The 24845-nt window shown below is 47.0% G+C and overlaps 1 protein-coding gene across 2 annotated transcripts in view; it reads left to right on the top strand.

The window, feature by feature from the left end:
* The window catches only part of TTC29 (tetratricopeptide repeat domain 29), a 1778411-nt gene that overhangs the window by 1375438 nt on the left and 378128 nt on the right, over positions 1–24845 (top strand). For both annotated transcript variants that reach the window (XM_069631241.1, XM_069631242.1), the window contains exon 9: positions 7985–8108. In XM_069631241.1, the coding sequence (XP_069487342.1) occupies positions 7985–8108 (124 nt within the window). The remainder of the gene's footprint in view (positions 1–7984; positions 8109–24845) is intronic.

The following is a 24845-nucleotide window of genomic DNA, read 5'->3' as shown; positions in this document are numbered from 1 at the left end:
AATCCATACGCACTCCGCCAGGTGATAATATGAATCCCAAGAATTCAACTTCAGTCACGTTGAAAACACATTTTTCCAACTTAGCGAAAAGTTTGTGTTGACGCAATCTTTCGAGGACCATTTTCACGTGTTTCCGATGTTCAGATTCCGATGAAGAATAAACGAGAATGTCGTCGATGTAAACAACAACACACACATCTATGAGCTCTCTGAGGACATCGTTCATAAAATATTGAAAGGCGGCCGGGGCATTGCAAAGTCCAAAGGGCATGACCTGATATTCAAATAGCCCATACTTGGTGCGGAAGGCCGTCTTCCATTCATCGCCCTCTTTTACTCGTACCAAGTGGTAAGCTCCTCTAAGATCCAGCTTTGTATATATGCATGCTTTTCTGACTAGGTCCAGGAGTTCAGGGATCAAAGGTAACGGATATCTATTCTTAACGGTGATCTGGTTCAGGGAGCGATAATCGATACAAGTTCTAAGGTCTCCTTCCTTTTTTGGAACGAAGAACAAAGCTGAAGAGGCAGGGGACTTGGAGGGACGAATAAACCCATTTGCCAGGTATTGATCCAGGTATTGTCGAAGGTGAAGGTTCTCAGGCTCGGTGAGGGCATACATTCTACTACAAGGAGGAGTAGATCCAGGTATCAGGTCTATCTGGCAGTCATAAGACATATGAGGAGGTAGAGAGTTAGCCTGCTCCTTCCGGAAAACATCTTGGTATTCTAGGTATTCGGGAGGTAACTGGGGAGTCTCTGAAGAAATTGCTGCCAGTGCAACACCAGGTGGAGGGTGACACGTAGAGACACATTCTGGAAACTGGACCGTTCTTGCTCGCCAATCGATCAGAGGATTGTGTTTCTCTAACCAAGGTATTCCTAGAATAATCTGGAACTGAGGGGCCTTGATCACATCGAACACGATCTTCTCATGGTGTCCATCTTGACTTACTAGCGTCACCTCTTGAGTGGTGTGCGTTACTGGCCCGGAAGCTATCTCCGTACCATCCACCGTAGTAATGACGTCCTTTACAGCCTTGGGACAAAGAGTTAGATTCATCCTCAAAACCATTTCATGATCCACATAATTGCCGATGGCACCGCTGTCGACGTAAGCTTCAATTGCAAGTAATCGACCCGGATTATCAGGGCTAATGAGGACCATAGGTATCACGAAATGCGAGGTCACGGAACTGGTTTTCACGCTCGGCAAGAGGACCTCTATTCTTGTCGGGCGAGGTCGTTTCCCTGCTCAGAGTTTGTAACTGTGGTAACTGCAGCTCCTACTGCCTTCTTGGCAGGTTTCACCGGACAGTCTCGAAGAAAGTGCCCTGAGTTTCCGCAATATAGGCATAATTGCAACTGTTTTCTCCTTTCCCGCTCCCTTTGTGTTAGAGGACCTTTCAGACCCCCTATTTGCATGGGTTCCCTGGAGTCTACTCCTTTGGAAGGAGTTGGCGGTTTGGAAAATACTCGAGCATCAAACTTGTAACGATCGGCCTTCCTGTTCTGCAGTCTGTGATCTATTTGAACGACCAAGTCTATATAATCCGAACAGTCTTGTGGGGGATTCACTACTTGGGCTAAAACGTCTTTGAGCTCTCCACATAGACCTCTATAAAACAGCGTAATCCTTTTGTCCTCAGGCCATTGTGTTTCCACTATTAGTCTATTGAAAGATGCAATATAAGCCAAAAGGTCTTGATTACCCTGTCGCAACGAAAGAAGCTCATTGTCCAAGGCCTGCCCCTGTGCATGTCTTTCGAACAGTTTTTCCATACTAAGCTGAAAGGCTTGAAAATCATGGAGAACCGGATCATCTTGATTAACTAGAGGGATCGACCAGTCTGCCGCATTGCCACTAAGGTACGAAAGTACAAAAGCTACTTTAGCTTGATCAGTTGGAAAGGCTGCTGGCCGGCATAAGAAGTGCAACCGGCACTGATTGATAAATACCGCAAACCTCTTTGGGTCACCAGAAAATCGTTCGGGCGGAGCCAGAGGTACATTCCCAGGTAGGTTGATCTGCACTGGATTCATAGAGGATGTTGAAGGAAGATTTGCCCCTGATGCGGGTAGCGGGGTCTGTCCGGGTTGTGACTGTAGCAATTGTCTAGCAAGATCATCTGTTCTCTCCTTGGAAATAATTAGTTCCCTTCTTAGAGCGTTCGTTTCCTGACGAGCTGCATGCACTTCTGCCCTTAGTTCCCCAAGTAACCGGGCTAGGTGGTCAGTATCCGAGGTTTCCATAGCGCCTGGGCGAGAGTTTTGCGGTAGGCTTTGCGTTCTGTAACGCTCACCTGATTCTCGCAGAGGCGCCGGTCTTGACTGGGCGACTACCGTATCTTCAAAGGTGATGTGCAGCACCCGGTTGGCTCTTTGGGCTGGACCTCTGTGCCCTGTATGCCTGAAGTGCAGAGTAAGATGTCTGCAGATAGAAAATACGGGGTTAATGAACTGGGGTTATTGGGGTGTCCCTATCTCTTTCCTCTTCTCCTCTCCTGTAGACCCCCACAGGTTAACGCTCTCACCTTAGGTAAGTGAATGCCGAGCTCTCCATCTGCCTCGGGGCAGGGTGCTGTAGCCAGTTTCTTCACTGGATAGGTAGCGCAGGCCTCTTGACTTCAGAGGACTGCTGTCCGTCGTTTACTGCACGAACGGTAAGTTTCGAGTAACTCAAATGTCTTTAAAGTCTTTAATAATGATGTCTCTTGTTTTGCAGGGTTCCGGCGATGGCGGATGACGGGCTGAAGTGAGTTGAAGATGGAGCCCGTGTGATGAATAGAAGCGCCTGGAAGCACGTAAGTAAGCGTTAGTTGCCAGCTTCACAAAGCGCTCTAACTGTCTTTTTATTTTGCAGGTACAAGTTCGGAGCGGCTGCAGGGTGCCAGGATACCCACTGGGTTAGATGTGGAAAGGAGTAATGGCACGTGAGTATTAAAGTTCCCCAATGTCTTTAAACGCACCTTGTTTTGTCTTTCAGATGCGAGATGCAGCGCCGACGGCCTCCGGAGCGCACGAAGAGTAGGTAAGCCTTTGCCTTTCAGATGCCGGAATGCTAACCTGTTCTTTCTTGTCTTTATAGGTGTTGCTGAAGACTAGATTCAGGATGGTAAGCCTTTTTCCTTAGGCCCAGGACCGGATGCAGAAGACACGATGAGCGTTCTGCTGCAGAGGGTGCAGAATAACGCAAAGCAAGATTCATCCACCGGGTGTGGTTTAAATAGCCTCCTGTAGTGCTTAGGTGTCTCCTTCCACAGCCACGCCTAAGTAAGAAAAGAGTTCCTGGTAAAAAAAGAGTTCCTGCCTTCTAGAAGAGTTCCAGTGTTCTAAATCTAGGGAGTGGCTCCAGCCCCACCCAACAGGAAAAGTAGTTCCAAACAGAAGAGGATCAGAGGCTCAACTGGCAGGCAAGTAAGCAGCATGGTCTGCTGCAGGTAAGTCCACCCAAGCATTATGAGCCCGGCGCTTCCAGCGCTGGGACTGGGCATATTTATGAGCCTGGTGCCACTGGCGCCAGGACTGGGTCCAAAAGGTCCCAATTGGGACTGGTTGGCACTCGGAACCTGGGTTATGGATCTGCTTCCAAGGGAGTTGGGAAAACCCTGACCTTTTGGAAGCAGAGATCATGACATCTCCCTTCCCCATGTTTTGGACATGGGGTAAGATGGGAGCTTGGAGCACAGTACAGTCTTGGGCTTCTCCAGCACGAGATGACAGTTCAATTGGCAGCTCTCAGGACCATTGATGGCCAAGTCTCATTTCCTTCGAAATTCTCATGCCTTCGAGGGCCTAATGTGCTCAATATACCAAATAAAAGTTCCTTTTACAAAGTTCAGTTTACAATGTTCGCTGGGTGATGGGTTCACCCCTGTGTCTCCCTCTTCTGGGTGCTGACCCTTCTCAATTATTTACCACAGTTTCACATAGGGTAATGGCTTCACCTCTGGGTCCCCCCTCTTCTGGGCGCTGACCCCTCATGTATCGCATTCCTACAAATTATATTTTAGTTCTTTTTCTCTTGGAACTTTGGATGATGGCTTCACCCCTGGATTTCCCTCGGCCGGGCTTAGATCCCTCTTGACTGTCAATACTTGGGTCAGGGCTTCACCCCTGGATCTCTCTCGTCGGGCTTGGACCCCTCTCAAATCTCTGGATCTCCCTCGGTTGGGCTCGGACCCTTCTCTTCTTTATAGCAGGATTCACTTCCTTTTCAATGTCTTTTCAAACAGTTCATAGTGGATATCCCTCACCAAGTCCACGTCTGTCAACACACTGTTTCTCAGGACTTTAGACTTTGCCCCTCTCATCAGCATCCCTTGGTCGGATTCACTCTTGCTAACTTCACATTCACGATTCAATGTTGGTGGGATTCATTTCCCTTTCTTTCACACAGTTTGTAGATGAAAGTCTATCGATTGCACAGGGATTTTGCTTGATCCTCAGTATGACCACTTTGACCTATTCCACTGGCCCTCCTATGGCCTGCTGCTATCTGTAGTTTCTCTGCGATCAGAGTCGCTTGAGTTAGCACCCACGTGGTGCCGATTTCCCTCTGCTGCTGGTCTCCCCTTTACACTTTTACAATTCGTTCACAGTTCCTTGAACTTGGTTGAAACTTACCAATTTGCGATTCTCTCACTCAACACAGCCCGGTTCTTATCAATTCTCCCCTCGACTCACCGGCTGTGATGAACCGCTTGGCTTTTGGCTTTTCTGGAGTCCAGGTCGGTACCACGGGCACGGGAACTTCAATCGCTTCTGCTTATCGGCATAGGCTTGCCCCGTGTACCATTGACATCTGCTGCAAGACACTTGTGCTATTGTTCGCAGTCTTAGGCTTTCTTCCTCAAAGGTTCTGTGGGCCTGGGATGAAAAGTGCAAGGTCACTTCTCTCCTCTCCACTCTCTCGATTCCTGCCGCCTTTCTCCTTCGTTTGAACTACTGTGCCTGCTTAGCCGTCTCGTTGTGCTGTCTGCTGTGCTCATACTGTGCTCTCTGGCTCCACCTTTTATCCCTGTGGGGAAGGGGAAGGTGTGTCAGGTGTGTGTGATTCTGATCAATTGCCTGACTTTGCCTGACCCTTGTATTGGGTCATGTCAGATAAACGGCTCTGGTGTTAGTCCATTGTCTTTTGTGCTGTGCGAAAGTGTTCGTGTTAGAAAGAAAAGGTAGGTGGGGGGTAGTGGTTTTGAATGGCATACATGAGAGGATGGGAAAATGGTGTCAAAGGACTGGGGATACCATGTCTCACCCGTCAGTGTCCCACTCCCCGAGCACCCCCCTTCCAGGTGATCCTCCGTCCCTGGTCCACGCCCAGGAACTGGATCCAATAACGATGGCCATGTCCTGGCCACCTGAATGACGGATCCTTGAGGTTCAAACAGGGAGACACCTAAATATGACAGAGCAGACTGTGTCCACCCAGAGTACACAGGGGCCTAATAAAGTCGTGCAGGGAGCATAGGAAATTTGTGCATGTTAGCCCCACATATTTTCCAGAGGTTGATCTACCATCATTCGATTTCATTAAAAAGTTTAGAAAAACCCCAGGCGAGCGCACTCTCACTGTGTGGATGGTCGAATTCCTCACAGGGCCACTCCTACCCCACAATTGTGAGACATTCTTATACAATTAATATTTTATAACCCGTTTAACACTATAGACCAGCCGCTAAGTGCGGGACCGAGATTCGAACCAGTGTTGCTCCTCGTCTTGCTTCCAAGAAAAAACTGTTACCCCCGAGCTATGCTCTCGGCCTGACTATTCTTCTCTTGTGTCGGTTTTCCCAGTGAGCTATTACAAATGAAGGAAGCAACTATATTTCACCTTTCTTAAAAAGAATTCTGCTACACTCTACAAAGCAAGCAGACATGGATTTTTGTATATCATACTCAAACAGATGGCGTAGTGGAGAGGTTTAACCAGACCATTCAATAAATGATTTTAAAATGATTGGGACAAAGAGAAAGGATTGGGATATGGTTCTGCGTCTGATCCTCATGTTATACCAACCCCATTTGGTTACTGGGCCTTCCTTGTCAAGCTACTACTTGGGTGAAACACCTGCACTCTTCTGGATATACTCTGAGGGAAATAAGAACAACAACCGCAAGAGCAATGAACCCTGGTAAAGTATGTAATGACCTAACGCAAAATCCTCAGTTCATGCAGGACATAGCAGCCAAAAACCTAGAAACATACTGCAACAGAGGAACCCAGTTCTGGGTGTTCCAACCAGAGGACAAGGCAATGGCATAACGTATGATTGTGAACAGAATGCTGGCTCATTGGGAGGGCCATGTTGGGTAATGCAGCCGAACCAGACTTCTCTGAATGTCTGCTCATAGCGGAACATGCAGAATATCAGAAAATATTTTGTGTGCGGAAACTGTCTGGCATTGAAGACATTATAATTGGGAATACACTGTTCTTGGTGCAGCAAACCAAACTCATGGACATCATGCATAGGAAAATAGAATTGTTTTTGCATTTGCCAGTCCATACTACTTTGACTGAACACATCATTCAGACCAAACCAGAGGCCATTATCAGGTTGCATCCCTACCACATTCCAGGAGCCTGGAGAGTAGTGGGACAAGGCAAGATGGAAGAGATTCACAGAATGGGAATAATAAACCCTATTCAAGCCACTTGTGTAACATTCCCAAACCTTATGGTTCCAAATGGTCTTTCTATGATTTGAAAGACAAGTTAAGAAGGAGTTGACAAGGAATGGCAGTGTGGAGGAGTTGGAGAGGAAGAGGGGAAAGGGAGGAAAGTGGAGAGGGAAGCACACGTCCCAAATGATGGGGTGTGTGGGTATGGTAGGAGGAGAAACACGCATGTGGCGATGCGTTGCAGAGGTCTGGCAGGAGACATCAGGAGGTAAGGTGGAGAGAGAGAATTCAAAGAGTGTTCCGTAGGTACAAGCAGAAGTTGGAGCAGGATGGAGGAAAGCAAGAATCAACCGAGACCAATAGTTTCAGGACCTTCCTGCAAGAAGGTAGTCTGAGGCCTAACAAGCAGCCCCCAGTGCCTCTGACTCAGCTAATTCATACCAAGAGCCGACTGCCCAAAATGTTAACCCTAATTGGTGACTTCTTTCCTGCTTGGCTCTTTGGACAGTGCAGTGATGCAGGCACGAAACCAGTTAATGGCTTGGAGAGAAAGACGACAGGGAATGTCCACTCTGCCACCTTTATACCCCTACCTTGAAACAAGAATATAGACAATAAAGGAGAATTAAATCTTCCAAGAAAGAATGTGACACCATGGAGAGACTGAAAGATACTCTGAAATAACTTTTTTGGAAGAATTTGAGAACTGGTGAAAAGGCATTCTAGCCATTGCTTTTGAACACCATTGAGCCCATTTCATGGGGAAAAGGAGCAGTGCCAAGCCTCTGAAGGAGGGTTGTTGGACGAAGGAAAGAACCACTGTATAGGAAATGTTATCGCTGTTTTAGTTTGATTGCCCTTGTTTACTGGTCTTATCGTGTCCCAATGGAACTCACTGGTATCAAGAAACCATTTAACAAATTTGGCAGCTTAAAATGGAATCTGTCAGGTTTTATTGTTTCATGTCTCCTTGCTGATACCATATTCTTTTTTAATTCTGTATTCTCTCATATCAATTTTGATTTTGTTCTGAACCTCACAGCTGTCTCTTACCTCACATCATATCTATAAAATACAGCTAGCAAAGTCTGTATTAATACCATATATATGTTTCTGACCACCATGTCTCATTCCACCAAAGAACATTACTTTAAATACAGACAATCTAAACTGAATCGCAGAAAGATATTTTGGACAAAATATTTTAACATCTGTTTTTATTTGTATTCACTAAGCTAGTTTGATTGTGAATTGTTTAACAGTAAGTGGTAAGCTCTAGCTACTACTTCTTTGTATGAACTAGTATCTAATTTTGAATGTTTTCTCCAATGTAGTAACCTTTATTGTGTTTCTTTTCCAGTCAAGGAAAAATTCTTGACAGTATTCAGTACTTGGAAAAATTCATTGAAATTGCCAAAAGCAACAACATGGGCCAAAGTCTAATAGAAGCATGTACATACCTTGGGGAAATTTACAACACAAGTGTGAGTATTACTTTTGCAAGTGCCATGCTTTAATATGTAATGAAAAATAAATGTTCCTATTCTCCATGATTGGAAGTCTGCCTCGTATCAGCTGTTTGATCTGCGATGAAGTGTCCAACATAACACACAAGACAAAAGTACAGTTACCACCCACATTTTAACACAAAGGGCGGTGGGATGAACTCCTACAGGGACAGATGTTTCACCTAAATGTCAAAAGAGAATAGCTATACCAAAGTGTCAGGAGGGATAACTCAATGGTATTTTAAGCTCTCAAATCACAGAAGTGGTCTCCCTCTGATTTTTACACATGGGCTCCCTCTGATATTTACATATCCTCAGGACAGTTTGCCTGAGGAACACCAACTATTCTTAAATCGGTCAGGATGGGCAAAATGTGTGTAAACCTATGTAGGGACCACTGATAATTACAACTTTTCCTAATCTAATACACTCAGTATTAAGGTTATAGCATCCAACTCCTGGTTTACTCTACTTGGTTAGTTCCTTTCTCTCGTGGCAAGGCATAAAATAAGCAGGGTCGTATAGCAATTTGCTAATCAATTCTGTAGGTTTGCTAATTAAATTGACACTTGCTTTAGCAAAGATAGCTATTTAAGTTACCCTGTTAAATTAAAGCACAGCTTGCCCTGCATTCCTCTCTTGTCCGCAGGCCCCTCTCGACCCTTTCTTGCTCTGTTCACTGCAGTAATCATCTCCTCCACTCTTAAGTGCTGAAGGCACGCCCCTGAATGTCACACCAAAACAAATACAAACCCCTAGGGAAAAAAGGCCCACGCGATCTTATAAGGATGACAAGTTTTTATCTCACACAAAGATGAGACCAACAGCAAAGAATTCTGCTGCCAAAAACGTTATGCAGAAAAAAGCTACAAGCAGAATCTTATAAGGAGACACAGTGTCATAGGTTACGTCATTGTATACATTGAAAACCCACGCGGCTGGTTGGTGTGCACCTATACATGATCAGCCTGCTCCATAAGAGATGCCAGGTCATTGGTTCCAGCCCAGTCCATCCGTCTTCCATCACATAGGTGCTGCAGAGATCATCTTCTTCTCACTAACGAAGGTCAAAGAACAACTTAACTACACTCCTAACACAATGCTACTTCATTATTATACTGTGCACCAGGAAGGCTTTCATTTTATTTTAAAGTGTTTTTATTAAGATTTTCAAAAACAAGTTACATTCTGAATAATCATAAAGATGTATAGCATTTATCAGTGAAATAGGGGAAAGGGGAGAGATGAAGGGAAAAAGGGGAAAACTTATAACAAGTAACATAACTTAAATAAACAACGAAGGTCTTCACAGTCCCATGTCTGCTTCTGGAGCTAGTGTGGGGAGGGGCGGGGCGGGTGCACAGTTCGTATCAGGGAGGTGTGTTTTCTGGGTGGAGCAAAACGGATTGTCATGGAGTTAGGGGCAAGCTTGTGACCAGGGTTTGTGGGTGGGTTTTCCAGGCTTCATAGGTCATGACTGGGCCTTTCCCAGACTTGATTACGCCTTCCCCCATAGTGTAGTTTCCGCATCTGACCAATGTTCTAGGTCCTTCAGCCATTTAGTGTAGCGGGGGCCGGTTGAGGTTTTCCATGTCATAGCGATTGCCCTTTTGGCCAATATACAGGCCATGTCCATGAATTTGAAGATATGCCGGATCTTGCTTATCCGTGGGTAGGAACCCAGCAAACATTCCTTCGGGGTCCACGCATATCGGGGTCAGGCCTGCTCTTCTACATGCTTGTTCGATTTTGGCCCAAAAGTGCTGTATCTTTGGGCAGCCCCAGAACATATGAGCCATTCCTGCATCTTCTGAATTGCATCGGGGGCATAGCGGGGACAGGGGTCTGCTGAATTTGGCGATTCTGCTGGGGGTCATGTATGTTCTGTGGAGAACATTTAGTTGGATTAGTCGGAATCTCCCATTTCTTGAGACTTCTCTGGGATGCTGTAGGATTCTCCCTGATTCGTGTTCCGTAAGGCTTACTCCCAGGTCAGTTTCCCATGAGTTCTTTAGGGTGTCGCTCTTGGGATTATGTCTATCAGTCAGCTGGGCGTATATCCTGGAAGTTGGCTTCCAGCTATCTCCAAGGTTGTGCAACAGGGTCAGGTTCGGATTCGCGTCCGGTTCCTCCGGCCATTCGCTCCATTTCTGTTTTGCCACTTCTCTGATTTTACGGTAACTGAGGTATTGGCCTTTGGGGAGTCCTTCATTGAGTACCAGGGCATCGAAACTCGCGAAAGGAGTTTCAATCATACATGTCTCCCCAAGTGTAGATGCCGTGCCTTTCCCATAGCCTTATGAGCGTCAAATCCTCTTTGTTGGGGCAGGCGTCAGCAGTCATCGGTGTTTCCGGGGAATATGGATTCACTGTCCTCTGCAGCTTCAGCACTCTGTCCCATATTTTACGGCCCAGTTGGACAAGCTGGGGAACCTTCGGTGCGTGTCTCCATCTGACCCAGAGGATCTCTTTCATTCGCACAAGGGCTATTATTTGGGTTAGGAGATCAGTCTCCGAGGTGGAGTCATCAGCGAGCCATTTGGCCACAAAGGTAAGTTGGGCAGCCAGGAAGTATCTCTCCAAGTCCGGGAGCTGGACACTGCATGCTTTATATGGTAGCATTAGTATTCCTAGGGCGATCTTGTGTCTGGAGCTCCCCCATACCAGGTCCTTCAGCAGCGAGCCCAGCAGCCGGAAGAAAGCTGCCAGTATGTAGTAGTAAATGTTTTGAAAGAAGTTGAGGAAGCGTGGTAGCACTATCATTTTAGAGATGGCCACTCGGCCCATCATTGACAATGGGAGCCTGGTCCAGAACTTTGTGGATTTCATGACCCTCTGTACTGCCACCAGGGTGTTGCCCCCGTGTGTCTATTCGGGGGTGTACCAGATGCTGATATCCAGGTATCAAAATGAGTGCAGTTCCCAACTTATCCCGACTTCTGGGAGTGCTGATTTTATGGTCCCCACCAGTCCTGCCAGTGGGAACACGCAGGATTTCTCCGGGTTGAACAAATCCCTGACACACTGGCAAAGTTCTGTAGTACCTCTAGGATTGTGGGTAGGTCCGTTAGGTAAAGCAAGATGTCGTCTGCAAACAGCAAGATCACGTGGTATAGGCCTCCAATTTTTATGCCTGCGTCGAAGAATTGTTTCCTTATGTATATTGCTAGCGGTTCCAGCCCAAGGATGTACAACATTGGGGAAAGGGGACATCCCTGTCTGGTGCCCCTCTGTATGTCCCATGGTGCCGACACCGTCCTCCCTGTTTTTACCCTGGACACTGGAGCCTTGTAAAGGATCTCAACCCAGCGGATGAAGTATCTGCCCGGGCCGAATTGTTTCAGGGTAGCCAGGAGCCATTCCCAGTAAATGGAATCGAATGCTTTAATGGCGTCCAGTGAAACTACTGCGTATGATTCCTGTGAGTCTGTGGTTTGTGCTATGATTTACTGCAATCTGCTTAGATTCGCCGTTGTGTTACGGCCTGGGACAAACCCTTTTTTATCTTGGTGTATTAGGGTCCCAATAACTCTTGATAGTCTGTAGGTAAGTATAGTTGTAAGAATTTGTATATCATAGTTAAGGATAGCTATTGGCCTGTAGGAACCATACTCGGATGTTGGTTTCACCGGTTTGGGAATAGGGATCACTAGGGTCTCATTCATGCTGCTTGGTAATACCCCAGTTTCGAAGGATTCCTTGTAAACCTCATGTAGGATTGGGGTTAGCTCAGCTGTGAATGATTTGTAGAACTCTGGGGGTAGCCTGTTGCTCCCGGGGGATTTAGAGGTGGACAGTGCTCTGATCGCTTCCTGAATGTCCTCAGTTGTTAGCTCCTGATTTAGTGTGTCACTTTGGGCCTCTTCTATTGTGGGGACGGCTATCTACTCCAGAGTGTCATGGATATTGCCCTGGGGTACGATAGAGTCATGGCTGTACAGACGGGAATAAAAGCTTCTGAATGTCTCATTAATCCCTGCTTGCGTTGTGTGTGTGGTGCCCGTCTGGTCTTTGATTTCGAGGATCGGAAGTTTTGGGTTCTCTTTTTTTTTACACAGCCATGAGAGTAGTCTGCCTGGTTTATCCCCTTCTGAATGAGCCCTGGTGGTTTTTGCGATATAGTCAAATTTAGCTAATCTGGCCCAGGCTTCCTGGAAGACCTTCCTCGTTGCGGACATTTCATTTTCTGCCTCTTTAGACCTGGTGGCCTCGGCCTCCAGTTGTTTGATCTTCTCCTCGCCGTCCTCCAGTTCCTTCTGAGTGTTTTCCGGATCCCACCGGCATTGGCTATGACCTCCCCCCTTATTACTACCTTCAGGGCCTCCCAAATGGTGCTCCATTTGTCCACACTTCCCATATTGTTTTCCATGTATTCCGTTATTTTGTCTCGGAGCCCTTCAGTAAATGCCCCATTGGTCAGGGCGTCCGCTGGCATCCGCCACATCGGTCTGGGCGGTCTGGGACCTTTGGCTTCCATACCATAAGGAGCGGGGAGTGGTCGGATATGGTTCTGCCCAGGTAGGAGGCAGAGTCTATTTGAGGGAGGTGTGATTTGTCGATCAGTAGGTAGTCTATACGGGCGCATACCCCATGTGGGGCTGAGTAGTATGAAAATTCCCTACCGTCTGAGTGCAGATCTCTCCACACCTCCGACAGATCCAGTTCTTGTATAACTTTGCGTAAGGTGGAGGAAGGTTGGTTGGTGGGTTGGTTGGTTGTGTCGGAGGGACAGATCCATCAAGGGTAGGATCATGAAGACAATTGAAGTTGTCTCCCCATATGAAAAAGCAGTCCCTGTAGGGGGCTAGCTTCAGTTGTAGTTTGGCAAGATACACCGCGGTGCCACAATTAGGAAGGTATGTATTGATTAGGCACACTTCACATTGCTCGATGCTACCTCGAAATATAAGGTATCTGCCCTTGGGGTCCACCTCTTTAGACCAGAGTTTGAAGAGTACATTCCCGCTTATCCATGTGTGCACTCCTCGGGTGTACTTGGAGTATGTTGCTCCGAAGCCCTAACCCCCCCCCCCCCACCAGTCCGGGATGTGAGAATCTATCTCGGCGACGAGGTGTGTCTCTTGAAGCATCGCGATAGAGATGTGTTTTCTCCTCAGGAAGGATTTTATTCTGTTCCTCCGCATGTACGTGCCCATCCCCCTGACATTGCATGTCAGCACCTTGATATCAGCTGCCATTGTCGTCAGATCAGCCCCTGGGCCCGTTGTGATGTGCCTTCTGGCTCCGCCAACTAGTTATATCGAGGACTGTGGGACCTTGCGACCAAGAACAAAAAGAAAAAACACGAAACTTGTCCAAGTGGACCAAATGCACCCAACAGTTGAGCAGATTCTGCATTGCTCGGGTGCCCTCGCTCTGTCAGGGCCCTTCCAGGTCATCTTGAGCGGGTGTGATGCGTCGGCCATGTGCTGACGCGAGTTCAATCGCGTGGGGGTGCGGTAGGCCAGACTGGCGAGCAGGCTCCCTCCTGCCTTTTGTTGTGCAATCGATGGTTGATCCGTGCCTCTGTCTGTCATCGGGTGATCCTGCCCTGTGGGCTCAGGCGCGTGTCATGGCTTCTTCTCCTCCCCCTCCGCCAAGTTGTTGTGTTCTAACCACATGGTGGCCGCCGCCGGTGATTCCAGAAAGATTGCTCTGCCTTTATGTATTATCTTGAGTCTCGAGGGATACATTAACATGTATTTAATGTTCAGCTGGCGTAGTCTAGCCTTGATTAGGATGAAAGAGTTTGTTGCCCTTTGTACTAGGGGCATGTAGTCCGGGTAGATGGCTATCTTGGCGTTGCCTCTTACAAATCCCCTCCCTCACGCGAGAAGCGCAGAACGGTTTCCCTGTCTTGAAAGTTGAGGATTCTAGCTATCATTGGGCATGGGCGGGAGCCAGGAGGTGGTTTCTTCTGTAAGGATCTATGTGCTCGCTCGACTGCGAATAATTGCGAGAGATGGGCAGTGCCTACTTCTTGTTGTATGAGAGTCTCTGTAAAGTTGGTAGGGTTGGGCCCTCCATTCCTTTGGGAATTCCAAGTAGGCACACGTTGTTGCGTCTGGAGCACCCCTCGGCGACCTCAGCCCTCCTCTCCTCTAGGAACTTATTGCGTTTTTTGAGTTCTTGGACTCTCCCTTGCAAGTCTTTGAGGATCGCGGTTGACTCCTTCTGCGCCGTCTCCGTGGTGGTCACTCGGTCTGTAACGTTGCCTAGATCTTGACGCATCAGCATCATGTTCGCCTTCACCTCCCCGATTTTAGTGTCTATGAAGGAGCGTAGCCCGCTGATAGCCTCTAATATCTGATTGTCTTTATCTGTCTCACCGGATGATGCAGGGCCCGGGATGGGCTCTTTGATCTGCAGGTCCAGTTCTTTGGGTTTGCCTGGTGAGAATGACTCCATGATAGTGTTTTTAGTTTTGCCTTTGGAGTTCGGCATGGTCGTTTGTGATGTGCCGACCCGCCTGGAGGGCGGGGCGGTGCCACGTATTCCCTGGGTTCCAAATGGGGGTCCGGTCTGCAGACACGGGTCACAGGCAGCTGCCCCAGCGGGGGCTCCTGTGTGCGTCGGGAAGTGACACCAGGTGTTTATGGAGTACAGAGTGGGAGGCAGCCAGTGCGCAGGGACAGTTACTGACCAATGTTCCCAGTTGCAGCGCAGCACCCTGTTCCCCTGAGGAAGATTGTTGTCACGGTCCTCCGCTGCAGGGGGATACGTGCCGCTGCGTACGGTTATAAACCCTGGTGTGGCGGGTCCGAGGGCACCCCTGAGGTCGCTGTAGAGAGCTGGCGGTCCAGATGTTTGGGGGTGGGCTTGTCCCCCAGTACTATAATCCCGTAGGGGTTGAAATTGTGCGTACCTCCAAGACAGCCTCCGACTGCAGCGGGATGATCACATGCTCTGCTGTTGCTTTGCGGCTCCTGTGCGGCGGATGAGGACCGATATGAGGTCTCCTCTGGTGGGCCAGGGTTAGTGGACAACTCTATTCGCTTTCCGTTCCGGGGATAGGTTGCGGGAGGATGCCTCGTTGTATGACCCCCTGGGTCGTAGCGCTGAGGGAAAACCTCGCCCTTCACTGTTTTGTGTGCATGAGGGTGGGGGGTTATGGGTGCCCCAAACCGGGCTTCGGGTAGCAGAAGAGAGATCGAGGTACTCCTGTGTCACCTGGTGGACCGCACTGCAGGGGTAAACGGGCTCCAGGATCACTCCCCAGACCAGGGATGGGTGGTTGCTCCATGCTTTACTCAGGGACGCTGTGAGAGCCCCCCAGCAGGGTTACAGGTGTAACTGTGGTGATTGTCCGGCCTTCCTATCCCTGATGGAAGGCGTGTGTGCGTAGGCCGGTTCTTCCAGCCCTGGTGGGCCTCTCCTGTCGAGCGGTCCCAGCGGGGGTTCCCACTCTGTCAGGGAAGCGATGCGGTTGCTCTGGAGCTCCTAAGCATTGTAGGCCCCTGCGCCGATATGGGATGGTGCCGTGATGATGCAGCGCTCCGTCCCGGTCCATCGTACGCAGTCCACAGGCTGCAGGGGCTTGGGTGCCCGTCACAGCACGGCCAGGGGAGTGTGCAGGCAGGTCCGCAGGAGTCTGAGTGCGCTCGATGGGCCATGCACAGCTCCAGAAGAGCTTGCTCCCCCTCCTTGAGATCCACACGGTCCGCCCTGGGGTGCACCCCCCCAGTCCGGGTCTCCGGCTCCTCCTCCACCTCAAGCCGCCTGGCCACACGTGTATGAGAGGGAAACGGCCGACAATCAGAGAAAGGAGTGTGACCCGATAGACAGAGTGGTGGGCAGCTTGATGAGAGCAGCCGTCCAAACTCCAGACAAGGCGGCAAAGACATCCGATGTAAAGAACATACTATACTGAGCTTTTCCCTGGGACAATGGAAGAAGACTGATTTTAAAGAAGTGCTACACGTTACAAGCCAAGGATGAGATAAAACAGGAATCCGTTAAACTAGTAATTTAGTGAATAGGAACGCCTCCCAGGGATCGTAGTGATTTACATCCGCCTGAGAGCCATGCAACTCCACTACTAGAGGGCCTTGGAAGTTGAATTTAAAATCAGAAGGACCCTATAAAGAAGACACACAAAAAGAAGACAGTTAATTGAAGCTTATCCATTGTGAAGGTTGGACCCTAAAGAAAAGTGTGATGGAATCCTTTTGAAAACGGTTTCCCACAAGAGATTAAGTCTACAAGAAGACTATTATGATTGTACATTTAATTGTATGTTGTGTAAATGATTACCCCTGAAGAATTTCCTAGTGATTAGTGTGTAAGTATAGAAGGAATGAAACACGTCGGGGATGGTTTGAATGTGGTATGAAAGTAAGCATGGGTTTTATGAAGATAAAGTGAAAAGTTTTTACGGACTAAACTGCTTGGTTCTATGATAGAGGTAAGCACCTTGAACATCCAGGTTAAGAAATTAATTTTGTAAAATGTTAAATGGTCAAAAGATACATGAGATTAAATGTACACAGCGATAATGTATGCAATGTTGCAGATATTGTGATTTGGTATATTACTTGAACAACTCTCCATAATAATGGAGTTGTAAAAAAATGATAAAAAGATAAAAAGTTTTTTTATTGAAATATGAAAAATAAATAACTATTTTTGATAATACGTGGTGCAGTCAATGAGAATTTAATGGCTACTGATCTCAAATAGTAAGGTTCAATCTTTGATGGACTTGGGGAAGCAAGGGACAGAGTGAACATTGTGTATTGTTTAAAAGTTCTGTTTTTAGAGGGCTGTTCACTATTGGTCGTAGAAAATATTACCTCTAGTCTCTCTGAGTTAATTGTGTGTTGCACATGCATATGGGCGCCACGGGGAGGGGCAGAGATAGGATCCCCGAGGTCGGGGATCAAGGTGACAGCAGCCGCCGGGGGTTGCTAGCTTCCCGGTGAAGCGCGTCTCAGCGCACTGTTCCCCCTCCTCCTCCGGATCAGCCCGCTGTTACAGCTATCATCTTGGTCCCCGGGGGGCCCGGGTTCCGAAGTCTCGTTCCACGAAACGCCGGCTCAGTTTCTTGCAGACTGGGGCACCGAGTGTGCAGGATCGGTTGCTGTTGCCGATCGATTGGTTTTTGAAAAGGGTGGCTTTAATCTGGATGCTTATTTTGAGGATCAATAAAGGATCGAGGCAGGAGCTCGGCGGAGTCACGTCTTCACTCCATGTGCCATTGCCATGCCCCCCTGGCAGGCTTTAAGACTGCCACAAAAGAGGTTCTGGGGCACTCTAACCTCCACACAGACATTTCGCTCACTCCCCTTTGAGTCATCTGGCTCCAAGGTCTCCACTTTGGTTTTGAACTATAATGTATCCATCCCAGCACCTCGCAATACAAATCATATGATTGTAGCTCACAGACGTGCAATGTCCATTCTCTTTGAACATTTAATACTTGTTACATTAGGGTTGAAGGTCACCTGATGCCATGGAATTCAGGGATCTTGGGGCTTAGTCAGTTATATGGGCTATAACTTGTCGTCGCCTGTGGGCAGGCCGGGTCAGGCTTTGGCCAATGTGAGATAATATGCACACCAGTCGACCGGCTATAATCGCAGCCTTGTAGGGCACATTCCTTTTGGGTAGAAAAACATCTTTGCAACACTGTAAGAACAATGAATGAGCTTTATGGAGGTTGGGGGTGTGGGTTGTCCTCATGGGAGCTCGGGCATGGCTGGAGGTTTCTCTTGTCTCCCAATTAGGGCCTAGTACATGAAATGCTGTATTTGCCACGCAGGCCTTGTCACCTATCTATGGTTACTAACATCTATGCAAAATGGCATTCTTGCTCGCGTCCTGCGCTACGCTATGTGGGTTGATTATATTGCGCTGGGGCCGTACCACCGTCCCCCCCCCACTTGGCCCATCGTAGTGCTTTGAATGCATCTCGCCACACTATCAACCGCTTAAGGGGTGATACGGGGTTGCCCACTTCCCAACAGTGCCAAAGGCCCGTGTGGGAGTGCTAGCCAATAATTATTTTTCTACAAATAATTGTAAGCCAGAAGTAATCGGGATGACACTTATTAAGCCACTAAATCCTGTCTGGTGAAGCCAGTATTTGTTAACTTTATATTTTTTTAAAGTCTTGCAATTCCATTATTTGCATAATTGCACTATTACTACTGTAAAATACTGCAGTGTCTCCATGTGTTACAGTAAAGTTTAGGTTAGTATATCTAAATCTATGTCAACTAGATTTCATTTTATTGGGAAAGATGCATCATCTTGACGAGTGAACTATTTTGAAAATGTACATGATTGCACAGCCAAATACTTTGGATGGCAAACCTTGTTCTGTGACCTACTGGTCGTATACATCTGCAACTGTTGCTCAACCCATGAGCTGAACCCATACTCCTGGACATTCTCAATTATCACTCTGCTTTATACCAGCTACCCTGAAAGTGAGATAGCCACAAACTACAAATGTCCACCTAGTTTGTCCAGTTCTCTGCCTGCTATGCCATCCACTCTGCTTATTCTTTTACTTTCCTTCCTCTTACATAATGAATACACAAAACTAGATATGCACGCAAAGTGGCAATCAATAGTTCCATCCTGTCTGTACATCTACAGATCAGCTGCAATACCATCCACTGTAGTTATCCTCCAGAGCTCACTTTGCTCTGCGATTGCCTTGTATAATAGCACAAACATGAGAGGTGGCGGAACTGTTTTCAGAGCCTTTTTATTGTATCCATTTGTGTTCATTCATGCAGCTAACCTTTTACAGACACTCATCCAGCGGTGCACAAACATGCTGTATTGTTGCTCGTTTTATGTCTTGGGTACAAATAACACCTGGTGACATTAAAAATATTAGTATAACATTGCTAATCAAATGGTTTGTTTGGCAATCAAGAACATTTTAATTAGCAAACTCTGTTAATCAATTTTTGAAAACTAATTTATGCCTTTGCGTGGAATGGATGCCACCTTGGGTCTGACTCTCTCGCAGAGCCTGGTTCTCCTTCTGATTCAGTCTCTTTACTTCCTTACTCTGCAATGTCTAGGGTGTGCATTACCCCATACAGGGTTTAGAGTATCCTGAATTTTGCAGTTTTTCCAGATCCATGAGTCTTTTTGGCTTTCCTGGTTGTCCCACTGGCTCTGGTCTCATGGCTCATGTATGCACCCCTGCTTCTTTTCTCCCAGGAAACAAATGATCTTGTATACTGTCTGGACTATGCGTCTAATCTCGGTTTGGATTGGATGGCATCATGTCACAGATGAGAAATTGCTCAGAATCTTAGAGTCAGGTCAAGGGTTTTTATTTGTCCTTTACACGGTGTAGGGCTGTCCCTCTCTCTCGGACCTGCGCAAGTCCTGTTTAGTGCTAGCGAATGTTGTTCCCTATTGTCTAATCATTGTCTTAGATTATAGATGCGTTCCCTAGGTGCAGGCTATCTAAACATCCCCAGAGACTTCTAACTGCCTATACTCTATCCAATTGTTCATATTCTCATGGGGAATTGGGCTAGTGCCTTGCAATTTCTCTGTTGGACTCAGGTTGGTTCACTCATGCCCACATTCACATCTCTTCTACTCTTACTGGTTCCCCCTCTACCTTATTCTCCCTCTACCTTATTCTCCCCAATCGTCTGCCCCTGAAATGTTTTTTTTGTTTTCTTCTTTTTCCCCTTCCAATGTTTCACTCTTCCTGGGTCTCACCTTCGCCTTTTGTTACTTCTCTTCCCACTCCACTTCACTACTCCTCTTCTCTGCCACTACCCATTCGTGCCTACTACTACCCTCCTGTTAATACCACTACTTTCCGCCTTCTTCCACCTCTATTATTCCTTCTCCCACTACTACTACTACTCTCCTCCCTCTACTACTCTCCTTCTCCCTCTAATACTCTCCTCCAAGACTACTGGTCTGCTCCTCCCACTACCACGCTCTTCCTCTAAGTACTACTCTCTTCCTCCCACTATAATTCTCCTCCTCTCCCACTACTCTCCACCCACCGACTATTCAAACACACTAATTTCGTCCTGTACCAGTAAATTCATATTCACTCCTAACACTTACCTCTTCACTCACAAACATGTAAACTCACACTGCAGAAACACTATCACTCCTAAGCCAATTCCTCACCTTCTCCACAAATCACCTCCACAAGCCGCCACTCCCTCCTCTGTCCTTCATCCTGCTGGTCTCTTGGTTATCCTCCACCTCTGACCTCACACGAAAAACCCACACGCCCTGCTTCCTGTCCCCTGCTTAAATTCCCTCCCCTGTGAGGATTGGTTACCTCTCCCTGGTCAATCTGGCCCTATCTCCCCACACGAGAAAATATGTGGGAGGGGGAAATCTTGAAAAGGGGGTTAAAGCCATAGCCATTGTCTATGTGAGTGTTCCGGGACCCTGGTTCGTTGGATCTCCCAGTAAGTCTCTTAAGGGACAAGGGGGTCACCTTCCCTTTTCTTTTCCTGGTGGTCTAAGATGTACTCTGGGTGATGCACGCATTTGCCGTTCTTTGTAGCACTCTGTCAGGTCCTATGTATGACTGCGTATAGCTACAGGGTCTCTCTTTTCTGCTCTTGGAGCACCAGCGTCTCTACTGTATGCGGGCAGCAGTGATTTTGTTCCTTTTCTTTTCATCGTCCGTCTCTCACTATTTGCAGCTGACCCTTGCATCGGTCAGGCAATGTTAGTTTGTTCTGCTTGTTTACTGCTACTTGAGAAGCTCTGTAACGGGCAGAGAAAAGGTGGCAAGTATCTTCAGAGGTAGGGCAGAATATAAGTGTCTGCAAACAAAGATGCAGGCATGGATTGGGCACAAATTGGGGCTCTCTCCGCTGCCACCCTCCACACCTGTAGGAATGGCTCTGGATGGCTCCCAGTTAGGCCTCCCACCCGCAACCGAGATGGGATCTATACCCTCTGGACAAGACCAGGTTACTGGGCTTGCCTTGTTGGGTAGGGAACTCCCAGGTAGGATCAGGGCTACTAGGAGTTCGCTGACTCAGAACTCATGGAAGGTCCAACACCTTCCAGAACTCAGGGAAGGCCTAACACCTTCCTTTCCCAAAAGGAACGTAGGCCCAGACAGACAGCAAGTTCAAACGGTGGTAAAACCAACAGGGATCAGTACAAGGATAGACCCGAATCCAGGACCAATTCAACATCTCCTGGCTTGCAGGTCAGTTTTGTACGCAAATGACTTCAGAGTGAGGCTACAACCTGGTCCTTTTTCCAGAAAACCTATCTTCATTGAGGATTGGGTGTTGAGTGGTAGTCCACCTATTTTATACATGTTAGTTCACTGGCTCGTACATGTCAGGTGGTTGATTAGGTTGCATTTTTCCTCTAAAATGATCAGAACTGCGGTATTGGAAGAAGCACATATGCTTCTTTCTTTGGGATACAATGTGTTTGAACACCTGTGGCTACTTGGGTGGAATGGAAGTGTTACCCACTAGTAGATCAGAGAAATATTTGAATACATCTAAAGATCAGTCTATTCCGTGAAGCCTGCACATTGCGTTCTGTATATAACCTGGGAGGGAAAAAAGGTTACTATGCAAAGGTAGAGAGTGTGGATTGGTCCACCATAGTGAATATCTTGCATTTTGTAAAAGGTGCGGAAAGAAAGTGAAGCCGGCCACTTAAACTGGCTTTGTGTATGTTGTCAGAATTTCCCCCTGAAATGTGCACTAATAGAATTTGTACTCAATGATACATTATTTAGAATATCGTAAAACATTGTTAAAGAATGCAGATCTATTCTAAATTTTAAACTGAGCACTGCAAGGTGGCTTATTTGGGAAATAACTAGTTTAGAAGGAAAGTAGAAAGCAACTGTTACAAAATATAATTCATGGATGGCATAGATGTTACTATGTATAATGCAGTGCTTTCCATTCTTAAATACCGTTAGGCTTTTCTTGATACCGGGGTGTGTTTATTTTTTTTACCCATTTTAACATATAATATGGCCCTGAATCAGTGTGGATTGGGCTGTATGATTTAAAACAATATTTCATCAAGAATGTGTCCCAAAATGCAAGGTGTGATGAAGAATGAAAGGAACGCAGAAAAGACAGTAGTCTGATTCAACACCTTCATTAACTTGGTCAGGATGCGTGTTGATGCGTCTTATAAATCACTAGCAGAAATGACGCTTTCTCCGAACGGGTTCTGTAGACAGAAATGACAACACTCTTATCAATTGTTGAAAATCAATGATCCTGTAGGCTGCTGTTCTGATTCGCGTATCACTTGATGTGCTTTGCACTCTGAACTAAATTGCACTGAGAATGGGCGTGTGTGGCTGGCTCACTTACCCCAGAGCAGACGTTGGGGGGAGGCGAGAGTTGGTGTGCTGCTGCATATTGGGACCTACTGTGCTCTCTCCCCACCTGTTGCCCTCACCCTGGTGTGGTGCAGTTCGTTGTGGTGCATTGCAGTGCAAATGTCTCAGAAACTGTGCATTCTAGGTTGAGGATTGGTCCTCCCACGACCACATTGATGTTTCCCCAATTTCAGGCAACTGTCTCATGTGTGAAGGTGCCGAAATCCAGGGAAAGGGGTGGGGTGTCCAAATGTTATGTAGCCAGTAATGTCCAGAGGGTCCTAACAGGTAACTATGTAACATTGGATCTATGTGATCACTGCGACCCCCATAAATGCGACGGCCAAAAATGCTGATTTGTTGTTTTTTTTTTAAACCCCCTTTACACCAACCACATAGACCCCCGGACCTACCCATATTACTATAATATCACATACCCCCTCCCCACATATGTATGTAATGTAAGGGGATGTTAAACAAAAAAATCAGAAATTTCGGACGTCGCAATTATGAGGGTGACATTTTGGGCCATTACCTGTAACATTTGGTGCAGAATGGTGAAACAGTGTGGAATTGTATGAGGACCAACGCTTCGCCAAGCCACAAACCCACAAACAAATTTGACTTTTGCTGAAATCTGGGGAACAGGGTGGGGTGTCCAAATGTCATGTAGCCAGTATTGTCGGCAGGGTCCTAACCGGTAACTATGCAAAATTTGGTGGAGATTGGTGAAACAGTATGGAAATTGTATAAGGAACAACGCTTTTCCAAGCAACACACCCACACATTTTCACTTTTATCAATATAGATAAGGGCAATACATTACAAATGATAAAGGCTAGTCTCATACAAGTGCCGGATGGTGTTTAACTCAATGTATAAAGGGCCTAACTATAGGAATGATGGTCTTCCTCTGGATCTCTAACCTTGTTATGTTATGTTAAGGCAATTTGTAAAGTGCTTGTAGGACAAAGGGCATTTTGGCGCTGGAAACACACACAAAGGCAGCATACAATCAGACCTAGAAAAGTATCGTTTTCAACTTCCATCTAAATTCCAGATGATTCTAGATGCGTCTCAAGGTAGGCGGCAGTCCATTCCACAGATTAGCAGCTGATACTGAAAATGGTATTAGATTGTTTACTGGCCCTCCTGCCTCTCATGGAGGGTACCCCTTCTTGGACTTGATGGCTGAGCTTAAATTGAAGTATTCGTTTAACTGTGCAAATACTCCTACCATATCTCTCTTTTTTGAGGCCTAGACTGACCTAGGTTTGGAGCAAGTTGTAGATGAGCTTACCCAGGTGTTTGGTGACATTCTGTTTTTTGTTTGTTTCGGATTTCTTATCGGATGAGCCTGTGATTTGGTCTGACCATTTTTATGGCTTTTTAGACTGAAGCTTCCTGCCCCCTTCCTCCTACAAATCCTGCACTTTTAACCATCTGGCGAAACTGGCAGTCAGTTGATTGGACTGGCTTTATAGCTATTGTGGAAGAGGAGTGTACTACTACCACTAATATTAGTTTAACTACTCTGACGGAAGTGATGAGGCACGCGACATATGTGGCTTCCCCACTGAAGGTAGTTTGGCCCCTTAATCATTGATCTGAACCTTGGTTTTCGGATTAAAAGTGTTCCGCCTTAAGGTAAGTAGGTCAGAACGCAAATGGTGCTGCTCATATGGGACGGCTGAAAAGGCAATCTATCGTCAGTGCTCCAACAATTATCATGCCTCCGCTGTGGTAGCAAAACAGGCCTTTTTGACCCATAATATTGAAAGTGTGCTAAATCAACCCAGAGAATTGTTTTCAATAGTTAAATCTTTGTACTCTATGGCTAATCTAGTTCCTGCAGTTGCTCCTACACAACTAGGTTGTGACTGACTGCCTACATTTTTCATTAGTAAAATCACAAATATTTTTGCTGATATTTGCACGCCGTATCAGGTTATGAGCTCCACGGACCTTGTTGAGGCTAACTCTGCTTCTTCTCATAAATGGTAGGACTTCCCAGTATTCACCACTGAAGTGGTGAGTAAAGTGACTGTGCATCTTAACGGTGTAATTCATGTAATAAATGTGCACCGAAAACGGGGGCACAAGCATGAAAATCGCACTGCACTTGTGCGAAACGTGCACAAGCACCTGTTTCCCTATTCATGGAACACATTGCACGCGGCTTACCCTCGACCTGCGCCGAATCCGCACGGCTTCCACATGTCATTGCGACATCACAGAAGCCCTGCACGAGACGCCCAGAGAAGGCACACACCATCCAGCGCACACACCTAAAAATGGGGCGGAACATGCAGAATGAGGAACACCACACAAAAATGTGGCCGTTATGGGGGAAGTACCGCTGCGGAATCCTGGCAACGCCCACACGCACG

The sequence above is a fragment of the Ambystoma mexicanum genome, chromosome 6q (genome assembly GCF_040938575.1).
Source record: "Ambystoma mexicanum isolate Mex_15411 chromosome 6q, UKY_AmexF1_1, whole genome shotgun sequence".
NCBI lineage: Eukaryota > Metazoa > Chordata > Amphibia > Caudata > Ambystomatidae > Ambystoma > Ambystoma mexicanum.
Note: the sequence above shows the minus strand (reverse complement) of the source record. Positions and strands in the feature narration are given on the sequence as shown.